The 16,598-nt window shown below is 36.6% G+C and overlaps 1 protein-coding gene and 1 long non-coding RNA gene across 6 annotated transcripts in view; one reads left to right on the plus strand and one right to left on the minus strand.

Moving 5' to 3' along the window:
- Nucleotides 1-1,322: 1,322 nt before the first annotated feature.
- On the minus strand, nt 1,323-3,122 carry LOC112967758. Its single transcript, XR_003254096.1, has 2 exons — nt 2,508-3,122; nt 1,323-1,565 (listed from the first exon to the last, which is right to left on the minus strand). It is a non-coding gene; the product is annotated as an uncharacterized LOC112967758 (long non-coding RNA).
- A 105-nt stretch (nt 3,123-3,227) lies between these two features.
- WDR60 (WD repeat domain 60) overlaps nt 3,228-16,598 on the plus strand; it is a 32,610-nt gene continuing 19,239 nt past the window's right edge. For 2 of the 5 annotated variants that reach the window (XM_026069235.1, XM_026069239.1), the window contains exons 1-7: nt 3,228-3,331; nt 7,839-7,892; nt 9,282-9,708; nt 10,377-10,429; nt 11,044-11,364; nt 13,136-13,203; nt 14,988-15,045. In XM_026069235.1, the coding sequence (XP_025925020.1) occupies nt 3,317-3,331; nt 7,839-7,892; nt 9,282-9,708; nt 10,377-10,429; nt 11,044-11,364; nt 13,136-13,203; nt 14,988-15,045 (996 nt within the window). In that variant the 5' untranslated portion in view covers nt 3,228-3,316. Of the gene's footprint in view, nt 3,332-3,572; nt 3,871-5,418; nt 5,547-7,166; nt 7,434-7,838; nt 7,893-9,281; nt 9,709-10,376; nt 10,430-11,043; nt 11,365-13,135; nt 13,204-14,987; nt 15,046-16,598 lie in introns of those variants that run through there. The other 3 variants (XM_026069238.1, XM_026069237.1, XM_026069236.1) reach the window with 3 other exon arrangements.

The following is a 16,598-nucleotide window of genomic DNA, read 5'->3' on the forward strand; positions in this document are numbered from 1 at the left end:
TGAAGAATAGTATTTCATATTATACCTTATATTACCTAACACAATTATCTCAGTCTGCAGCTTCTCTCTACAGTTTTTTAACTAAATAGAAACCTTTAACTACTGCATAGAAACATCAGAATGTTTACTCAGACGGAAGTTTTCTAAAACTTTGGCACTATGAATGGGAACATAATTTATGTGCAGTCTCATCCTAGTAAATTCTCATGATGTGTTTGATTCTATCCAAATGTCTCAACCAACATTCTTAAACAGAAACACTTCTCTGCCTGCTTCAGATTATCTAATATATAGCACAATTATGAGTCTGAGGACTCTATGTAGAGCTACTGTTGTTTGGAACAAAACCACGTCTGATCCCTGGTATTAGCCAACCCGGCTTCAGTTTCACTGTTCCCTTATGATTAAGATGCTCAAATATTTATTGCTTCTCAATACAGAAATACTGTCCATTAGAATTTGTTTCTTAATAAATTTTCACCGTGATCATATTCTCTTTGGACTTTTTTCCTAATGGGATTCTTGCAAGTTACTGTTCAAAATTAGAGGCACACAGAATACTTGTTATTGGCCTAGAAAAGTATTAAAAAGTATGTATTTTAACATAGTCCATTTCAGACACCCTCATTTTTGCTGTTTCTATGTATGAATCTGGAAGTCTGATTACCATAAGCATTTTGAACACTTTGCCACAGATCATTTATGCACATCCTTTGATAATGGTATTTTTCTTCTCATCTTGATAAGATTTCAGCAGAAATTTGTTTAAAAAAGCAGGGAAAAAGATATTTACAAAGCCAAGACTCCAACAAGTCTCTCCCTTCATACAAAAAAATTCATGATTTTCATTTTCTCTGTAATAAAAGAATCATCATTTTAAAGCATGGGATGGGGTCACCATGTTGTCCCTATGAAGGTTCATATTTCCAGTCATTTACTGGCGTAATTCTGTGGTGTATCATTCCATACAGTGACAGAGAAAAATCTATGTTGTTTTGTCACATTAGGAGAACATCCAAAGACAGAAAATAGCCTATTACTGCAGAATGTAAATAGCTAAGTTATTTTATATTCTTGTTTTTCAGGAAAAAAAGCGTGGATGAATAAGATATGTGTACGAAGCCAGACAACGTAGAAACTAAAATCTTACCAGAATTTCCAGGGCTACCAGTAGCCTTGTTTACAACATCCTTTTCTTTCTAAGAAAAGCTAGGGCATTCTTTTATGCCACATAGTGATACAATAGATATCTGTCGTTTTATTGCCTGTATTCACATGGATGTAAAACCCATTTTTTAAAAAACAGTAAAAATACTGATGTATTCATTTTTTCCGTTATATGGAGGAAAATTGTAGTTTATTTTAATACATGGCAAAAACATTTAAAGATCCATAAATTTTAATTCTGTTATTCCATAGGTGTAATCTTCCARCTGTTCCCGTTCAGCAGTTAAACTTCAGTTTGATCACTGGCTTTAAGCTTTGAAGACTTTTTTCCAACCCTCTAGTGGTGCCTTCCCACATCTGTAGTTTTTCCTCTTGCCATAAAGTTGCTATAGACTCTGCTAAGGGGAATAAAAAGCTATTGGTAGCCAAAACTGAAATTTATTGAACGTGCAACAAATATACATGTATATTCTAAAGAGGTGGATGGTAGAACCAGAATATGCAAAAAGTAGTATTTTTTGTTCTGTCCAATCTTGAGTATTGCTGTCACACTTGCCAGTTTGTTATATGCATTTGCTATACTGTTATTAAAAATAAATGCAGTTCAATTAGAGTATTTGAAGGTAGTCTTTGTCCTTCAGCCTTTATATGGAGGACAGCATTTCTGTTGAATATCCTTTACTAAGCAGATGTCTAGTTCCATGCATTTATAACACTGTCACTATCTTAGCTAAAAAGCACTGAGTTAATCCAAGATGGCTTATAAATGCATTTTTATTTGTTCAGGGAAGATAAAATGCTCATGGATTATTATTGTTCTGCCAAAGACAGCTAAATTATTTATAAGAATGTTTATAAATAGTTTAGTATCTATAGATGTTTATATTTAGTAGATATAATTTAGCCCTTAAAGATAACTTACGGTTAATGTTTCTCAAAAAAAAAGTTTTTTTCCTCCTGAACTGCTTTCTTAATTTCCATTTGCTTTTCTRCTACATAAAAGAGAATACTTTATATTCTGGACAGTGAGACAACTTTTATACTATTTTAWGTTGTAATGCAACTGCTGTTGAACTAACTGGAGCAAGATTGTTTCTCAAATGCAATAATGACTTCTCCATTACCTTTTTTTTCCYCCCAATTGGTCAGTTTTCTACAAACATTAGCATTGAATATTAGCAGTAAATTTAGTTCCCCCTGTTATACAGTCAAATATTAAATTATTTTTACTGAAAAAATAGGCAACAAACCTAAAGTGCCCAGAGGAATTTTCACCCAGTCTTTTAAATTGCACAGCACTTTAATAAGTTGTAAGTATTTGCTGTGTAAACGGCACACACCTTTCCCGCAGGATATCATCATTTGCTGCAAGTTTGCTTCACGTGTGCTTGGGAAGCTGCCATTTGCTCTTCACTGCAGAAATAACTCTGATATTTGTTACTGAGAGAATATTATTAACATTTTTATTTCTTCCGTATTCTTTACGTACGCCTCTACCTTATATCTGGGCACAAGGCAGACAAGCAAGAACAGATTAAGTCAATCTATGGCCTGTTACCCTTATCCTTATTTTTTTTCCCCGTAATAATCGTGCATGACTGTTAGTTTACTAGAAAGGAATCGGCAGCTATTGGGAATGGCCTCACGGCATACTCGGCCTACACAAAGCCAGTAGTAAACCGGAGAACGGAGGTGCGTTAAAAGGCCTCTGGGTGAGGGCCTGGGGCCCTGGCTCGCAGACCCTCACCAGGCCCCGCCACCGCCTGGAGAAACCCCGCGGGGCCCCGAAGGGAGGAGGGAAGCGCTCCCGCAGCGGCGCAGGAGAGCGAAGCAGGACGGCGCTCCCCAGCAGGCCCAGGCCTAGGCCCTAGCCCAGGCCCAGGCCCGGCCTTGCCGGGCGCGCCGCGACGCAGCGCCTGGAGCGCCMCCTCCCACGAGCCTTTGCGGCGGCGGCGGCGTCCCCCCCTTTCCGGGGCGGGGCCGGAGCCGATCCATCGCTCGGCCGAGCGGCTGCCTGCCCTGGGCGCCTGTTGCTAGGCAGTTCGGACGCGGCTGCCCCGCTTTGCTCCGCGCTTTGGGGCGGCCGCCGGGCGGCGGCGGGACATGGCGCCCGGGGGGGCCCGCGCGTAGCGCCCCGCCCGCCCCCGCCATGGAGACAGACAAGGTGAGGGAGGGGCCGGCGGGGGGCGRCCAAGGCTCCGGGAGCGGGGCGAGCCTGGAGGCGCGGCCGGGTACAGGCCCCGCGTCTGCGGCCGTCGCGCGAGGGGAGGGGCCATCCCGCCCCCCCGTGGGCCGCCGTGGCGCCGGGCGCTCCCGCAGCCGGCGGCGCCTCGTGCCGCGGGCGGCCGTTGCTCCGCGCCTCGCCGCCTCCCTGTTCAATAGGCCGCTGTGTCCGCTGAGGCGAGACCAGGAACCCCCCCCCCCCCGGCGCCGCTTTTGCTGGCCCTGAGCGTCCCCGCGTCGCTACCGGGGCAGTTCGGGTGTTCCCGCTCCGTCAGGGTCGCTCGCAGACYTGGCGTTTGTGGGCACCGATGTTGTGCGACGTCAGGCTGGCGCAACGCCAGAGCCCGGAATAAGGTGTCAGCACTCTGAAGAAGCTCCCGCCCGAGTATCAATAGCAAGGAAGTCGGCCTTCCCCCGGCAGGAGGGGAGCTGTGCTCTGCCTTATCGGCCGCAGAACTTTCTAGAAAAGAGATGGTTATGGTAACATTCAAATATGTTAATTTCTCATATTGTTGATGAGTATCTCTAATAATTGCTCTTTCCGTGGCTATTATTTATTGGCTTTATTTGCTTAGGAATCCATTCAGCTTTTGCCTAAATACTGGTTTATAAAAAAGTCTATAGTGCTGCAAAATAACCCCCCCCCCAAATATATCAGCATGTTAACATTGATTCTCATGTCACATATTCTTATGAAAAACAAAAGTATCAAATCACTTTGCCACAGATTTTAATACTACTATGCTGTGGATCTCAATTTCACAGTTAATTCATTTGTGATCATATCTAGATCAGAAATAGATAGAAAATACAGTGGCTGGACTAAGTATATGATATAGTATGTTAGTCAAGACCACGCTTTAAAAAATGTTRTTCAGATATCATATCAGTGTAAGGGTGAGACTGCTGAATAACCAGAGGCAGTGACATACACAATTAGATTGTATGAGAAAGTCTGCTTTTGCTGTTCCTATTATAGCAAATGAGAGCTTTCACTTGTGTTATCTATAAGGACTCTCAAATAGTTAACTCATAATTAGACATAAGAAAGATATATATTTATATGTAAAGAATAAATTACCTTTCTATAGATTTAAGACCACAGAATGTTTTTTCTATTTCTTTACGATCATAGAAGTAGGCTGGAAGGGACCTCTGGAGGTCATCTAGTCCAAGCTGCTCAAGGTAGGGCTAACTCCATAGCTAACTGAGGTTGCTCAAGGCCTTACTTAGTGAAGTTCTGAAATTTCTCCAATCTTTCTATCTTACAAGCAAAGAAACCTCACTTAGTCTCTCTTAAAGAGCTTATCTAAAGTAGCAAGGTCGTCTCATCAGCTGACTTCATGAAGCCACGTACTTATCCTCCTTTAGTTCAGAGGGCAGATTCTTAAATGTTATAAATTGTCATAGCTCTTTTGGAGTGATATATCAGCTGACGAGCTCCCCGTTCTCTCAGGTAGATGGATTGAGTTAAACTCCAGTGTGGTTTAAATAACTAACTTTAATCTGGATTTAAGTGAGTATATAAGAAGTTTTAAATTAGCAGAAAAATGAGCATCTTCAATAAATCCTTTTAAAGTTTGCCTATATCTGTACTTTTTACTTCTCTAAGCAAAAAATACTTACTCTGATTTGTTGGTCATCGTTAATATATATTAATTTGAAGATCAGTATAGGCTTTATGCTATGTGTTTATTTTTGCAAGCTAGAAAGATAAGGTGTAAAATTATATGTGTAAACATATGTGTATTTTACCTTACATTTATTCAGATTCTTAATATTTTAATTGTTTTAGAAAATGCTGATTAGTATTTTAATTTGTTGTGCTATGGTTGCTTTTGGATGGAAATTGAAATTCAGTAAAAATGCAAAAATACAGCCTTTAATTACATTTTTTTAGTTATACTTGCACTGTTTTGTCCTTCTGTGTTCTCATATGAAAGAAAAAATTATCAAAACATAATTATGTATTTGAGGTATTAAACAAATGAAGTTTTGTCTGAGTTGAAGTGATTTCATGTCTTTCAGGAGTTTGGCGCTTGCAGAACGCAAGCTCTCACACCTGCTTTTTAATTATGGTTTAGATGATGACAAGCTCTCCTTATCTAAAAAAATTGAACTAAACCGAATTGAATAGAATCTCCAGATTTCAAAAGGTGATTAATCACTTCAAAAAATACTGATTTTAAACATTTAGTCAGCAGCTTCCTGCAGAGTAGTGATCTGACTTTCTTGAAAAGCCTGGTAGCACAGCAGTAATAAATACTTAGTTTAAATAATTTTTTATTCTTTATTGTTTGATGAATTTGGAATTGCTTGAATTAAAAGTAATTTCTAAGTTTAATTTTAAATATATCATTTAAAATTGTCTTTTTGTGTGTACAGATGACTCTTATGATACTTTTTTAGTTACTGACAGAGAGACAGTGATTTCAAAGGTGTTAAGTTTCTTTAAGCTCTATAAAAGGTCTCTCTTTTCTATTTGTCTAATTTTCTATCTTGTCTGCTTGTTATCCTTCCTTTCTGCTTACTCTCCCACACAAGGTCTGTAGGTGAGTTTGATAGACTTTGTTAAAAAAGTTGGACAAAACTTCACTCAGGAAAATTACCATCTTTGCTTTTAGTGTTTCCTCTGGGGTTCTGCAGTAGTAAATACTTGTACCTTTTTGTCTTTTTTTAAAGATCAGAAGAAGACAAAACTTCAGTCTTAAAGGTCACTTTTTTATTTTTTTATCTGAATTTAGCTTCTTGGTACTTATGATCAACTTCCTCCGAAGTCCACCAGTCCATTATAATCTTCCATAAAAACCTAAGTTTGAAAAGACCAGAATTTTTCAGTAAAGAATAATTAAAAAGCTAAAACGTGCTTTTAAATGCTGTTTCCCTGTTATGAATTAACAGAAAGGGCACCATATGTTTATTTTTTCCCACCAGTGCAGCTCATCATTCAAATATTCATTAGCAATGATTTTGTTAAGCTTTGGTAACTTTTAACCAAACCTAAATTTGAGAATAAGTATGACCTGGTCATATTCCTGTGTATATCATCATCATCCTTCAATGAAGTAGTTAAAAGTATTCAGTAGATTAAAATTCCCCATTTTCTTTAGTGATCTCAGATAATATGAATGATTTTGGTTTAATTTTTTTAGCAGCAGCCAAGGAGTTAAGAGCAGTAACCTTTGCAAATGAGAGTAAAAGGAATATAACCTCATTAACTGCTTATTTAACTAGGGAGAAGTCTAGTGAAACAATTTCCATGTACACTCTGATTATTTTCATTATCTTTCTACCTTTTTACTTCAGTTTTACTTACCAATATTTCATATGGCAGTCAACTTACACATGTAGTCTGAACCATTATATGACAATAAGTGACAGTTGATTGAAAAATAGTGCCAGAAGTGTTGCTCTGTGAGTGGTTATGCAGAAAAGGGATCTGGGGTCCTGGTGGCAGTAAGTCAAACATAGTCAGCAGCGTGCTTTTCAGGTGATCAAGTGCTAACCACATACTGAGTGTGTGCAGAATCAAGACCACAGCCAGCAGGTGTAGGGCAGTGAGTGTTCCTCTCTGTTCGGCTCTTGTGAGGCCCCATTGGGAGTCCTGGGTCCAGTTGTAGGGCCGTGGGTGCAAGAGAGTGTCCAGAGAAAGGCCGGTACGGTGGTTGGGGGGCTGGAGCTCATGGCGTATGCGGGAAAGGGGCTGAGTTCATTCAGCCTAGAGAAAAGATGACTAAGAGGGGATCTAACTGCTGTCTTCAACTATCTGATGAGAGGCTWCAGAAAAGGTGGAGGCAGATTCTTCTCAGAGATGTGCAGTGAAAGGACAGGAAGCAGTGACCCTAAGCAGCAGCAAGGAAAATTCTGACTGGGTATGAGAAAAACATGTTTACAGTGGAAGTGGTCAAACCCTGGGATGGGTTGCCCAGACTGGCCATGGAATCTCCAACCTTAGAGATGTTAAGAACTCACCTGAATAAGCCCCTGACCAGGACTTTGAAGTTAGATCTGATCTGAGCAGGAGATTGAACTGAATGACATCGGTAGGTCCTTTCCAAAGTAAACGGTTCTGGGATTCTGTGCTTGGCATGAGTGTGCATACCTGTTTCATCTGTAATATTGCTGAGTGACTGTCGTTGCGAGACCAAACAGTTTTGAGCCTGCCTTGAAGGAGACTGCTGTCATCTGCCACAGACGCTGACTTCAAAACTGTTTGCCATGAGTATACAGAGCTGGATGATCTAGTAGAAGTCTGAACTTCTGGCCTCTTCCAGGTCCCGTTAAATTGGGTATACTATAAGTACACACATTAAATCAAACTAATGTTTGCATAACAAAATTCAGTGGTATTTACCATATGTACCTTGATCCTTTCCTCATAAAAACTATTTGTCAAGTGATTTATTTCTCACTGCAAATTCATTTTTCTGTCTTTTCTGTTCTTCTAGAGAAGAACTAAAGAAGATACTTGGAAATCAGAAGAACTTAAGAAGCATCTTAGGGTAATTTTATTTTATTTTTATTAATTTTGATAGTAAGTTATCTTAAAGCAATGAAATTTATTGACAGGCTAAACAGAGCGGATTGACTGGTGGTACTCCACACACTTCCAAGATTGGCACTGTTGGTATTCAAAGGTGCAGATTTAATATATAGCTGTTAACTTCCTTTCCACAGCTGACTGTTCTGGAATCTGTCTAATCCAAGTATGTCCAGAGACTGGCCCACTCAACCTAGTCCGGCTATGCAGCTCAGCATAAAATTGATATACAGATTTCTTAATCAGGTTGATGGAAAAAAATACCATTGTATTTTGTACCATGGGGTCTGATTTGCTGGCCACCCAAATCCATGTTACAGCTCCCCTTCTTATATACTTACTCAGTTTCCTATACATGTATGATGTATTACTATATTTGTTAGCATCATCTATCATGTTTGCCATGCTCTTTTAACCTGGTTATGTTACCATTTGCCAAATTTGCATGCAGGATCTAGTCAGTAACATCACCATATATTTATTTTATGCTATATATTTTTAAAAGCTCTTTTCCGATGTGTATCTTCCTTTCTGTGTCTCGTGCAGATCTTCATTACTCCTTTGATAATTGCAGACATCCTACTCGTTCATCTGTTTTCTAGATTTTTATCAATTATTCTCTGTAACTCCCCATTGCTTTATTGGCAGTGCTACAGGATAAGTACTTCATATTTTTAGGCTTTCAATAACATTTTCTCTACTCTACTTTCATGTAGGCTAAAGCAATAAAATCAGAGTTGAAAAGTTTTGGTTTCAACAGAGTGATGTGGTTGGGCTTTCATTTCTGTGAAACAGATGGCTAAAGTTTAATTCACTTTACTGAATGTGTATAATCAAAAATGAAAGTCTTGTTTATTGTGCATTAGACAAATAGCCAAACTTATGGATGTAGTGAAATCAGTGGGCATTTCGCTATTCGCTTCAGGAAGGTTCAAATGTAATCTCTTATGACTTAAATAAAATTAAAATAGTAGCAGCCTGAATGGATCTAAGCCAAAATTTTCTTTCCCAACTTTTATATGCTGTTTTCTACTTTCTGTTCAAGTAAAAGCTGATCTTTTCTAAAGGCAACTGGAGGACACTAAACAGAATGCACAATTGCACAGTACTTTTTTTTTTTCAGATACATTGAAAATGCAGTTTATGAATCTCACTTATTAGATTTTTACTATAAACGCAAACATAATTTTAGTAATTTTACATACAAATTAAGTCTGGAGATGTATCAGCATTTTAATAAAGTTTAGGAAATTAGATTCATAGTTAATAGTCCTGTAATGGATCTCTTTGCATAAATATACTGTATCAAAATAGATTACTGCATTATAATAGATTATTTTTTATACTTCAGGCATCACAGTCAGATAGTCAAAATGAAGACAAAAAGCACCGAGAAAAGAAACCGCAGAGGGATGTTCATGACACAGATGCTCGTAAATATGAACACAAAGACAGAGGGAAGAGCAAAGAAAGAACAAGAGAAAGAGAGAGATTTAAATCTAGTGAAAGAGACAGGGATAAGATGAGAGAGAGAGAAAGGGGAAAAGAGCACCACAGAGAACGAGACAGAGAGAGCTACAAGGATAAGGTTCGAGAATCAAGTTTGGAGAAGGAAAGGTACAGTGTGAGAAAAGATAAAGACCAGGAAAATGGGAGAGAAGAAGATAAAAAGCRTAAAAGGCATGAGGTGAAGCAAATACATGTGCAAAATAATCTGAAATCATTTGAAGGAAGAGATAAAGAACATCACAGAAGAAGAGAAAGTAGGCATCGTTTTGGTAAGTTGCTTTGCATTGATGTTGTACTTTGAAATATTTCATTTGCTATTTAGACAGAAATATTCTGAAGCTATATCCCACCTATACAGAGAGCATAAAGACAAGCAAGTTTGAGTACATGCTGACACATATATCTTTATAGAATCTTTGGTAACCTAGTTTTATTTTAGTGCTTTTATGAATTTTTTATGCTGTTTTTTCTTCCCTTAAAGAGACAGTGACATTCACAGTTTTTGTTAATCATTTGTCTTGAAGAGTGATTAAGTATCTTCCTGCCCAGACTTTCTCTACTGAGGGATCCCTTTGAATCCTAAACAAAGTTGTGGGGTGATTGTTGAAGTTAATAGCATGTATCACTACTCTTATATTACACAAGGCAACTGAGAGCAGAGAGATCCTTCAGGAAAGAAACAGGAATAATCAGTTTTGGAAAGTGAATTTCAACTGAATATTATATTATTTTATTATTAATTTTCAGTAAATCCAGACCCTAGAAAAATGATAAACTGTATAGTATTTGTAAATATTTTATTGAATGAGATTTGAGACAGAATTCTTATGATAGAAAGTCCATGTCACTGAAGTGTCATTTTCTACATGCTTGTTAGTTATGTACAGAGTTTGATTGTAATATAAAGTGTTTATTAATTTATACATCTATTTTCTAGAAGAAGAGAAAAGAAGAGGTGAAGGACAAGAAAGAAGACATATAGGAAGGAAGGTAAAAGAAGGAAAAGGAATTAAATGTTTCATAAAGGAATATAAAATGGTAAAATAATGAAGAAATTTGATCAGGCTTCAGTTCCCAAGTAATCCAAGATACGCTTAGACTAAGGTTCTTACAAGTATATGAAACACATGACAATAAGATATATTTGAACCATTATATTTCAAGCAGATACTTTAGTCATTTTTTTTTTTAATAAAATTTGGATAGTGAACAGATTGCTTCATTTTTGTACAGCTTTGTCAGAATTTTCCATCTGTTATTTATGCCTTTATTAGAAAGGTATTTGTAAGTATACATCCTGTTTTGTGATAGAGTGCCTAGTAAACAAAGAATTAAATTTGCTTGAAGAATACCAAATCCAAAGAATTTTCTGTAGTAAAGTATGTGGTGTCCCAGAAGACGTATCATAATCTCAAGTGATATGGTAATTTGAAATGTGCTGGGCCATCATATGTGATTGAAAATTGGGATGGAAGATCTGTGCTGGCAGATAGTTTAGGAACCTAACAAATCTATCCATTTTTGACCATTAGAATGGTGAATTTCTAAGATAGAACAGTCTTGGAGAACTTTCTAACTCTTTCATTTCTTTTTTCTTGTTCCAGGATAATGATACCAAAAATAGCACTGACAAATATTTAGTATACAAAATTGAAGGTGAACATGGGATTAAGTTACAGAAAGACGAAGAGGCAGATAAAGAGAGAGAAAAGAGACACAAAGAAAAAAAAGAACATTCTGTTAGGCCAGGAAAAGAAGGTCTTTCAAAAGAGAGAAGTCATAAACTGTTTGAAAAGGAAGACGAAGAAAAATGTAAATCAAAGAGATCTAAAGAGGGATCTTCCCGTGGAAACAGAGAAAGACAACCAGCAGAAACAAATGAAAGAGTAAAAAGTGAAGAAAGTGAAAAAAAGTGTGATCTTCGGGTTAGTTCTTCTAAGACTTAAAAGCAATACCTTAAAACTTGCTGTAACTGTTAATGTTTGTTCATACATTAATAAGGTAAACAATCAAAATATTAGGATTGTAAATCAACATTTTTTGAAATTTTAGATTGACATGGTAGATTAAAAAGCTGCATCTGCATTTAAGTATCCTAACCCAGAGCTGATTCCACCTCTGATATCTTAATTAGAAACTTGTCTATCTGTTAGAAACATCTTTTTCACTAAGTTCTTTATTGSTATGACTTTGAAATTTTTACTAACACTCTGAAGTGGAGATTAAACTAGAGGTCCACACAAATGTGTTGGCTGTCTTTGTAGGAAAAATACATTTTAGTAGGAGCTAATATTGATGTTGCCTGTAATGGGGGCTTAGATATCTAACTCGCAAGTAGACACCTAAGTATAGATGCCTTATATTTATGGTTTTTGCTTCTGCTTCTGAAGTGGTAGGATATGTTTCATGTTTCTAATATAGAGCACGATGTTGTAACTTAGAGATTTAATCAAAACCTTGAAATGTTTACTGTTTTTGTAATACAAGCTATGTATTGTACAAGAATGAGAGAAGAAATATATAACAATGTTTAACTCCCAGTATCTGAGATTAGTTTTATGAAATAGAATCATTCAGATGGTCTAGGATAGTTTCTTCTGCTGGCTAAAGGGTGAAGGTGTGCAAGCTTCTCAAATAAAAGGTTAGAAATACATTTTCTAGCGAAAATACTAGGTGTCCTCAATGTAGGGACCCACTACAAGTGATTCCTGCAACTAACTTTCTGCAACAGGATACAAAAGACTAAGAGCAGCTTGCTTAAGGTTTATATTCCTTGGAAATTTACAGAAGTAGCTGTTTTAGAATATATGCACAGTTGTTGATGCTTTTCTTGCAAAATTCCATTTCTTTTTCTGATGTTCATGGATAGGGAAAAGCAATTTTATCTTGAACCACCGAGTACATTTCCAAACTTAGACAAACCTTTATGCTCTAGAATTTGAGTCAAATCCTATCTTGTAAATTAAAAGTGCCTGAGACTTGTTGTCTGTCACTGGGACCAACTGGTATGAAATATTGCAGTCCATATTGTTAAAATCTTTTATTCTCTGAAACAGGCTGGTCACATCCAGATGCCTACTGGGCCCTCAGTCCCTAGACCCTGCCAGTTTTTTAGCCACACTGGGGGATTACTGGGAAAGTCCTCATTGGCCTAGAACAAAACTAGGCCAATTACTGGGGTAACAATTTAAGTGTGGACAAGCAGTTTCCTGGGGGCCCAGAGTATTTTCTGACTGTTGTTCTGTTGTTACTAGTATAATAATGTGATGGTGTCTTATAAATCAGCCAGATTTTACTCTGGTACTTAAGCATTATAAGAGTTTAGTTAAATAAAGGAAAAGATTCAAGATTCCGTCTCTTCCTTTCCTTTCAGAAATGCAGTGTAGAAAGGGGCATAGTCCCACATATTTAATATTTTCAAGATAAGCTCATATTACTTGTGGCATATCTGTTATTGGTGTTTACTTTCTTTGCTTACCATAACTGTTTTGGTAGGAGATTGTTCTGATGTTAGTTCATACACAGAACTTCCTCTTACAAGCAGTGACCTATACAAAATAGCACAGTATTTATCAATGAAATAAATTAATACCTTAGAAACCTCTTACTATTTAATACCAGTACCACTGATTTATATTCCTATATGTATTTACTCCCAGCATTTCTGACACACGAATATTGTGACTTCTTTTACAGAGCAGTGAATACAAAAAACAGGAGAGGAGTCAACAGCAAGAAAGGGAAACAAGCCATCTGCATATAAGGTACATTGAGACATTTAAAGTAAACATATGTTGTGCAATATCTGTTAATAGAGAAGATTCAGTCAGCACCAAATCATTTAGCAGTAATATTTGACCAGCAGTAATCATTTTGCAGTAGTATCTAGCATGGGCATCCTTTCTCCATAGGCATTTGTACATTATTATAGCTATTAAAAAAAAAAAAGTGTTTTGCTTCTTGGATGATTTCTTTAAAATGTATGTATTCTTAGTCCAGTTATATTTTTTTCTCCCCCTGGATAGTAAGAGACATTTTGCAATTCTAGCTGAATAGAAATATCTTAATCTGGGCACTTAGTCTGGGAGACAGAGGCACCTTCAGGGGCAGAAGTTTTGTGTTCTACTACCTGAAAGTTCACTGTGTAGTCATGTGGACACTTACAAAGCCCATGATGAACTATGCAGGACACTGTTAATTGTTTACTTTAACTTGAATACCCATACTTAGCTGCTACTCTGGTTGGTACCTAAAATATTAAGTATGTATGTATCTGGCAACTTTGCTGTTGTACATGAATGGAAAAGGTCCAGGTCATCCTCAGCAGGGTGAGTAAAATTTCAGGATGATGTTTCCAAGCTTTTCTCATTAGTATATACAAAATCTCTTAGAGAAGTTCTATTTGTGTTCTAATTATCTTTGTATTCCTTAATGCTTCAGACATGTCAAATTCCTATGCAATGTTCTGAAATATGACATTAGATACATTGTCAGTCAGAATTTTTGTTCCCGACTTCTAATTTAACTTCCTAGCAAAACAGAAGGACAACATGCTGGGCCTCAGATAACACTGACAGAGATAGTGAGGTCACCACCACTGTCTGCTAAGGATAACTACTGTTCCTTAAGCATCGAACAAATCGGTTTAGTCGTAGTCAGTATCATTATGGAAATCTTTTCTTGTATAAAGAAAAAAAATGGAATATTTCAGAACACATCTGTTGGGGTACTTCCTAGCAGCAGCACTCAACTGTGTATTTTGTAGCTGTTGCTGATGGGGCGTTGTGGGGGAGCCATTGCTTGTGCATAGATGGGAAAGAGAAGGATTTAGCTATTTCTAAATCCAAGGAAGGCAATATGGCTTATTGGAATGTCCCAAAACCTTGGTTCAGCCTCAAGTTAACATTAACGTTGAATTATTTTGATCTGGTATGTGAGGATCTGGCCAAACTTTTATTGTTCCCTTTTTTTTTTCTGTTTGTCAGTCCCTCCAGCAGTATATATGAACACTTTCTTGCTTAAGAAGTCAGAACATTCTTTTCTTGAAGTCCTATTCTCTGCCTAAGAAATCAAATAGTTAGGGAGCAGAGCTGGCTTTTGGTTTTCTCCCCCTCTCTCCGAGTCTGATTGTACTGTCCTCATAAGTATAACCCATGAATGAAGAACCAGGATTGAATGTCAATCTATAATATACAGCTTCAGAGCACATTACACCAACCCAATCTTGATCTTCATTTGGCTGCAGATGTTAATAAAACTAGTAGAAGTGTGGAATTAGTAGTTTTTTTCTCCTCAATTTTTCTTCAGTTTTGATGCAGTGACAGGCATTATATTATATTTTTTTGTAATTCTTAGCTTATTAATCACTTTGCTGCTTGATTATCATTTCATATCATAAACAGCTCTATAAATGTTTTTGTAGAAATATTTCATTTTGGAATGTTTCAACTCTTTTTTTTCCTTTTCTGGAAGAAACAACTATTTTTTTCTAAACACGGTGCTTCCTTCTGAGTTAACCAATAAAAAATGATGTTCTGTTTTTTGACAGGAGTGTAAAAGATAAAGGAAAAAACAGTGGAAAAGAAAAAAAGGACACAAGACAAGTGGTAAAACTATTTAGTTTTGGATATTAGAATGTATTGTTTTTCTTGGTCTTAATAATTACAGTATGCAGTTCATTGTAAAGTAATTCTAAGATATGATAAGATTTATTATATTGGTCTTTTAACCTTGCTTTCAGGATACAGCATTGCAAAATGGATATTTTATTTATAAATTTGCTAACCATTTAATGTATTCAACTTTATTTCAGTATCATCTACACTTGAAAAAATAATTCTCAGTAAGTGTGAAGAGTTTAGACTGATATGTAACAAATCATCTATGTATATTTAAAGTATATCATTTCTTTTCTTTCTATAAACAGCTGACAGGCAAATAAAATGTAGTATAAGCTAAGTAAAATGCAGTTAGTTATGTAACTCATACATGCCTCTTAAAACTGTAAGAGGAAAGTATTTTTATGTGTTTAAATGGGCAGGTGCAGACAGACCCAAATTTTCAGCAAGTCTGTAGTGCAAGTTGTATGGGCCTGTGTTTATCTGGACTAGCCTGCGTAGATACAGCCTAACATTACCGTAAAGTGCTTTATGATATTTTACCATATTTTGAACAGTTTATAACCACCTCCCAAAATCCAAATTATATTTTGGAATATTATAGGATTATGGACCTGATCTGGGAGAAAGTAGATTCTGATCAGCTACCTACTGAAGACATCTTTTCCAGTATTCTTTTGCTATGGGCAGCCATAGATCTTTCAAAAACATATTAACTTCTATTAAAACCTGGCTTTTTTCAAGCCTGTTCTGGAACCTGTATAGTTTGATGATTAGAGTTAGAAATCTTCTGATTTCCAAGATGTCTTCATTATTCTTGTTTCCATACTGTCTTTTAGCTCGAATAATTGTTTAGGGTTTTTTCCCCAGTGAGCTTACAGAAAGCATGTATATCTGCTCTTGACTTAATTTTGCTGAGCTATTCAAGCCAGATTCTTCATTCCTCTCATCATTCTAGCAGCTGACTCTGTTTCAATTTCCATTAATTTTTCTCGAACATGGGTGGCCAGAGTCAAATACAGTATTGAATGTGAATTGTCATCAGTGCCTTGTGTAATGCATGGCATAAATACTCTGTTTCTGAAAGAAATAGCTTTTCAATGTATTCTTAGATTTGATCTGCACAGCTCTTACCACTGTGCTGAACAGTCATCCTGGATCAACTAATATATTCAGATTGTTCTCTTTCTCTATCCTCTAAAAATCTTGATCCTCTAAAAAGTAGAACAGTCTTATGTTCTTGTTATCACATCATGAAAACTACTGTATACTGCTGAAATTGTAGGCAACACAACATTTTTTTTTTTTAAATTTTTCCCAATAAAAATACTGTTGGAAAAGCAGTTGGTGTTCCCAAGATAGGTTTGAGTTCTATTTCGTGTTCTTATGTTATTATTTCATATTGATAATTATCACTTGTTAATATATGTTTATTTATTTCTAAACTAAATTTTTTGCATACTTCTGAGAAATGTATTTATTTGAAATGTGTGGAATCTGAGAAGAACTGTTCATTTATCATCATTTAAGATTTGGCAGAT

Source organism: Apteryx rowi, unplaced genomic scaffold, assembly GCF_003343035.1.
Source record: "Apteryx rowi isolate R43461 unplaced genomic scaffold, aptRow1 scaffold_29, whole genome shotgun sequence".
NCBI lineage: Eukaryota > Metazoa > Chordata > Aves > Apterygiformes > Apterygidae > Apteryx > Apteryx rowi.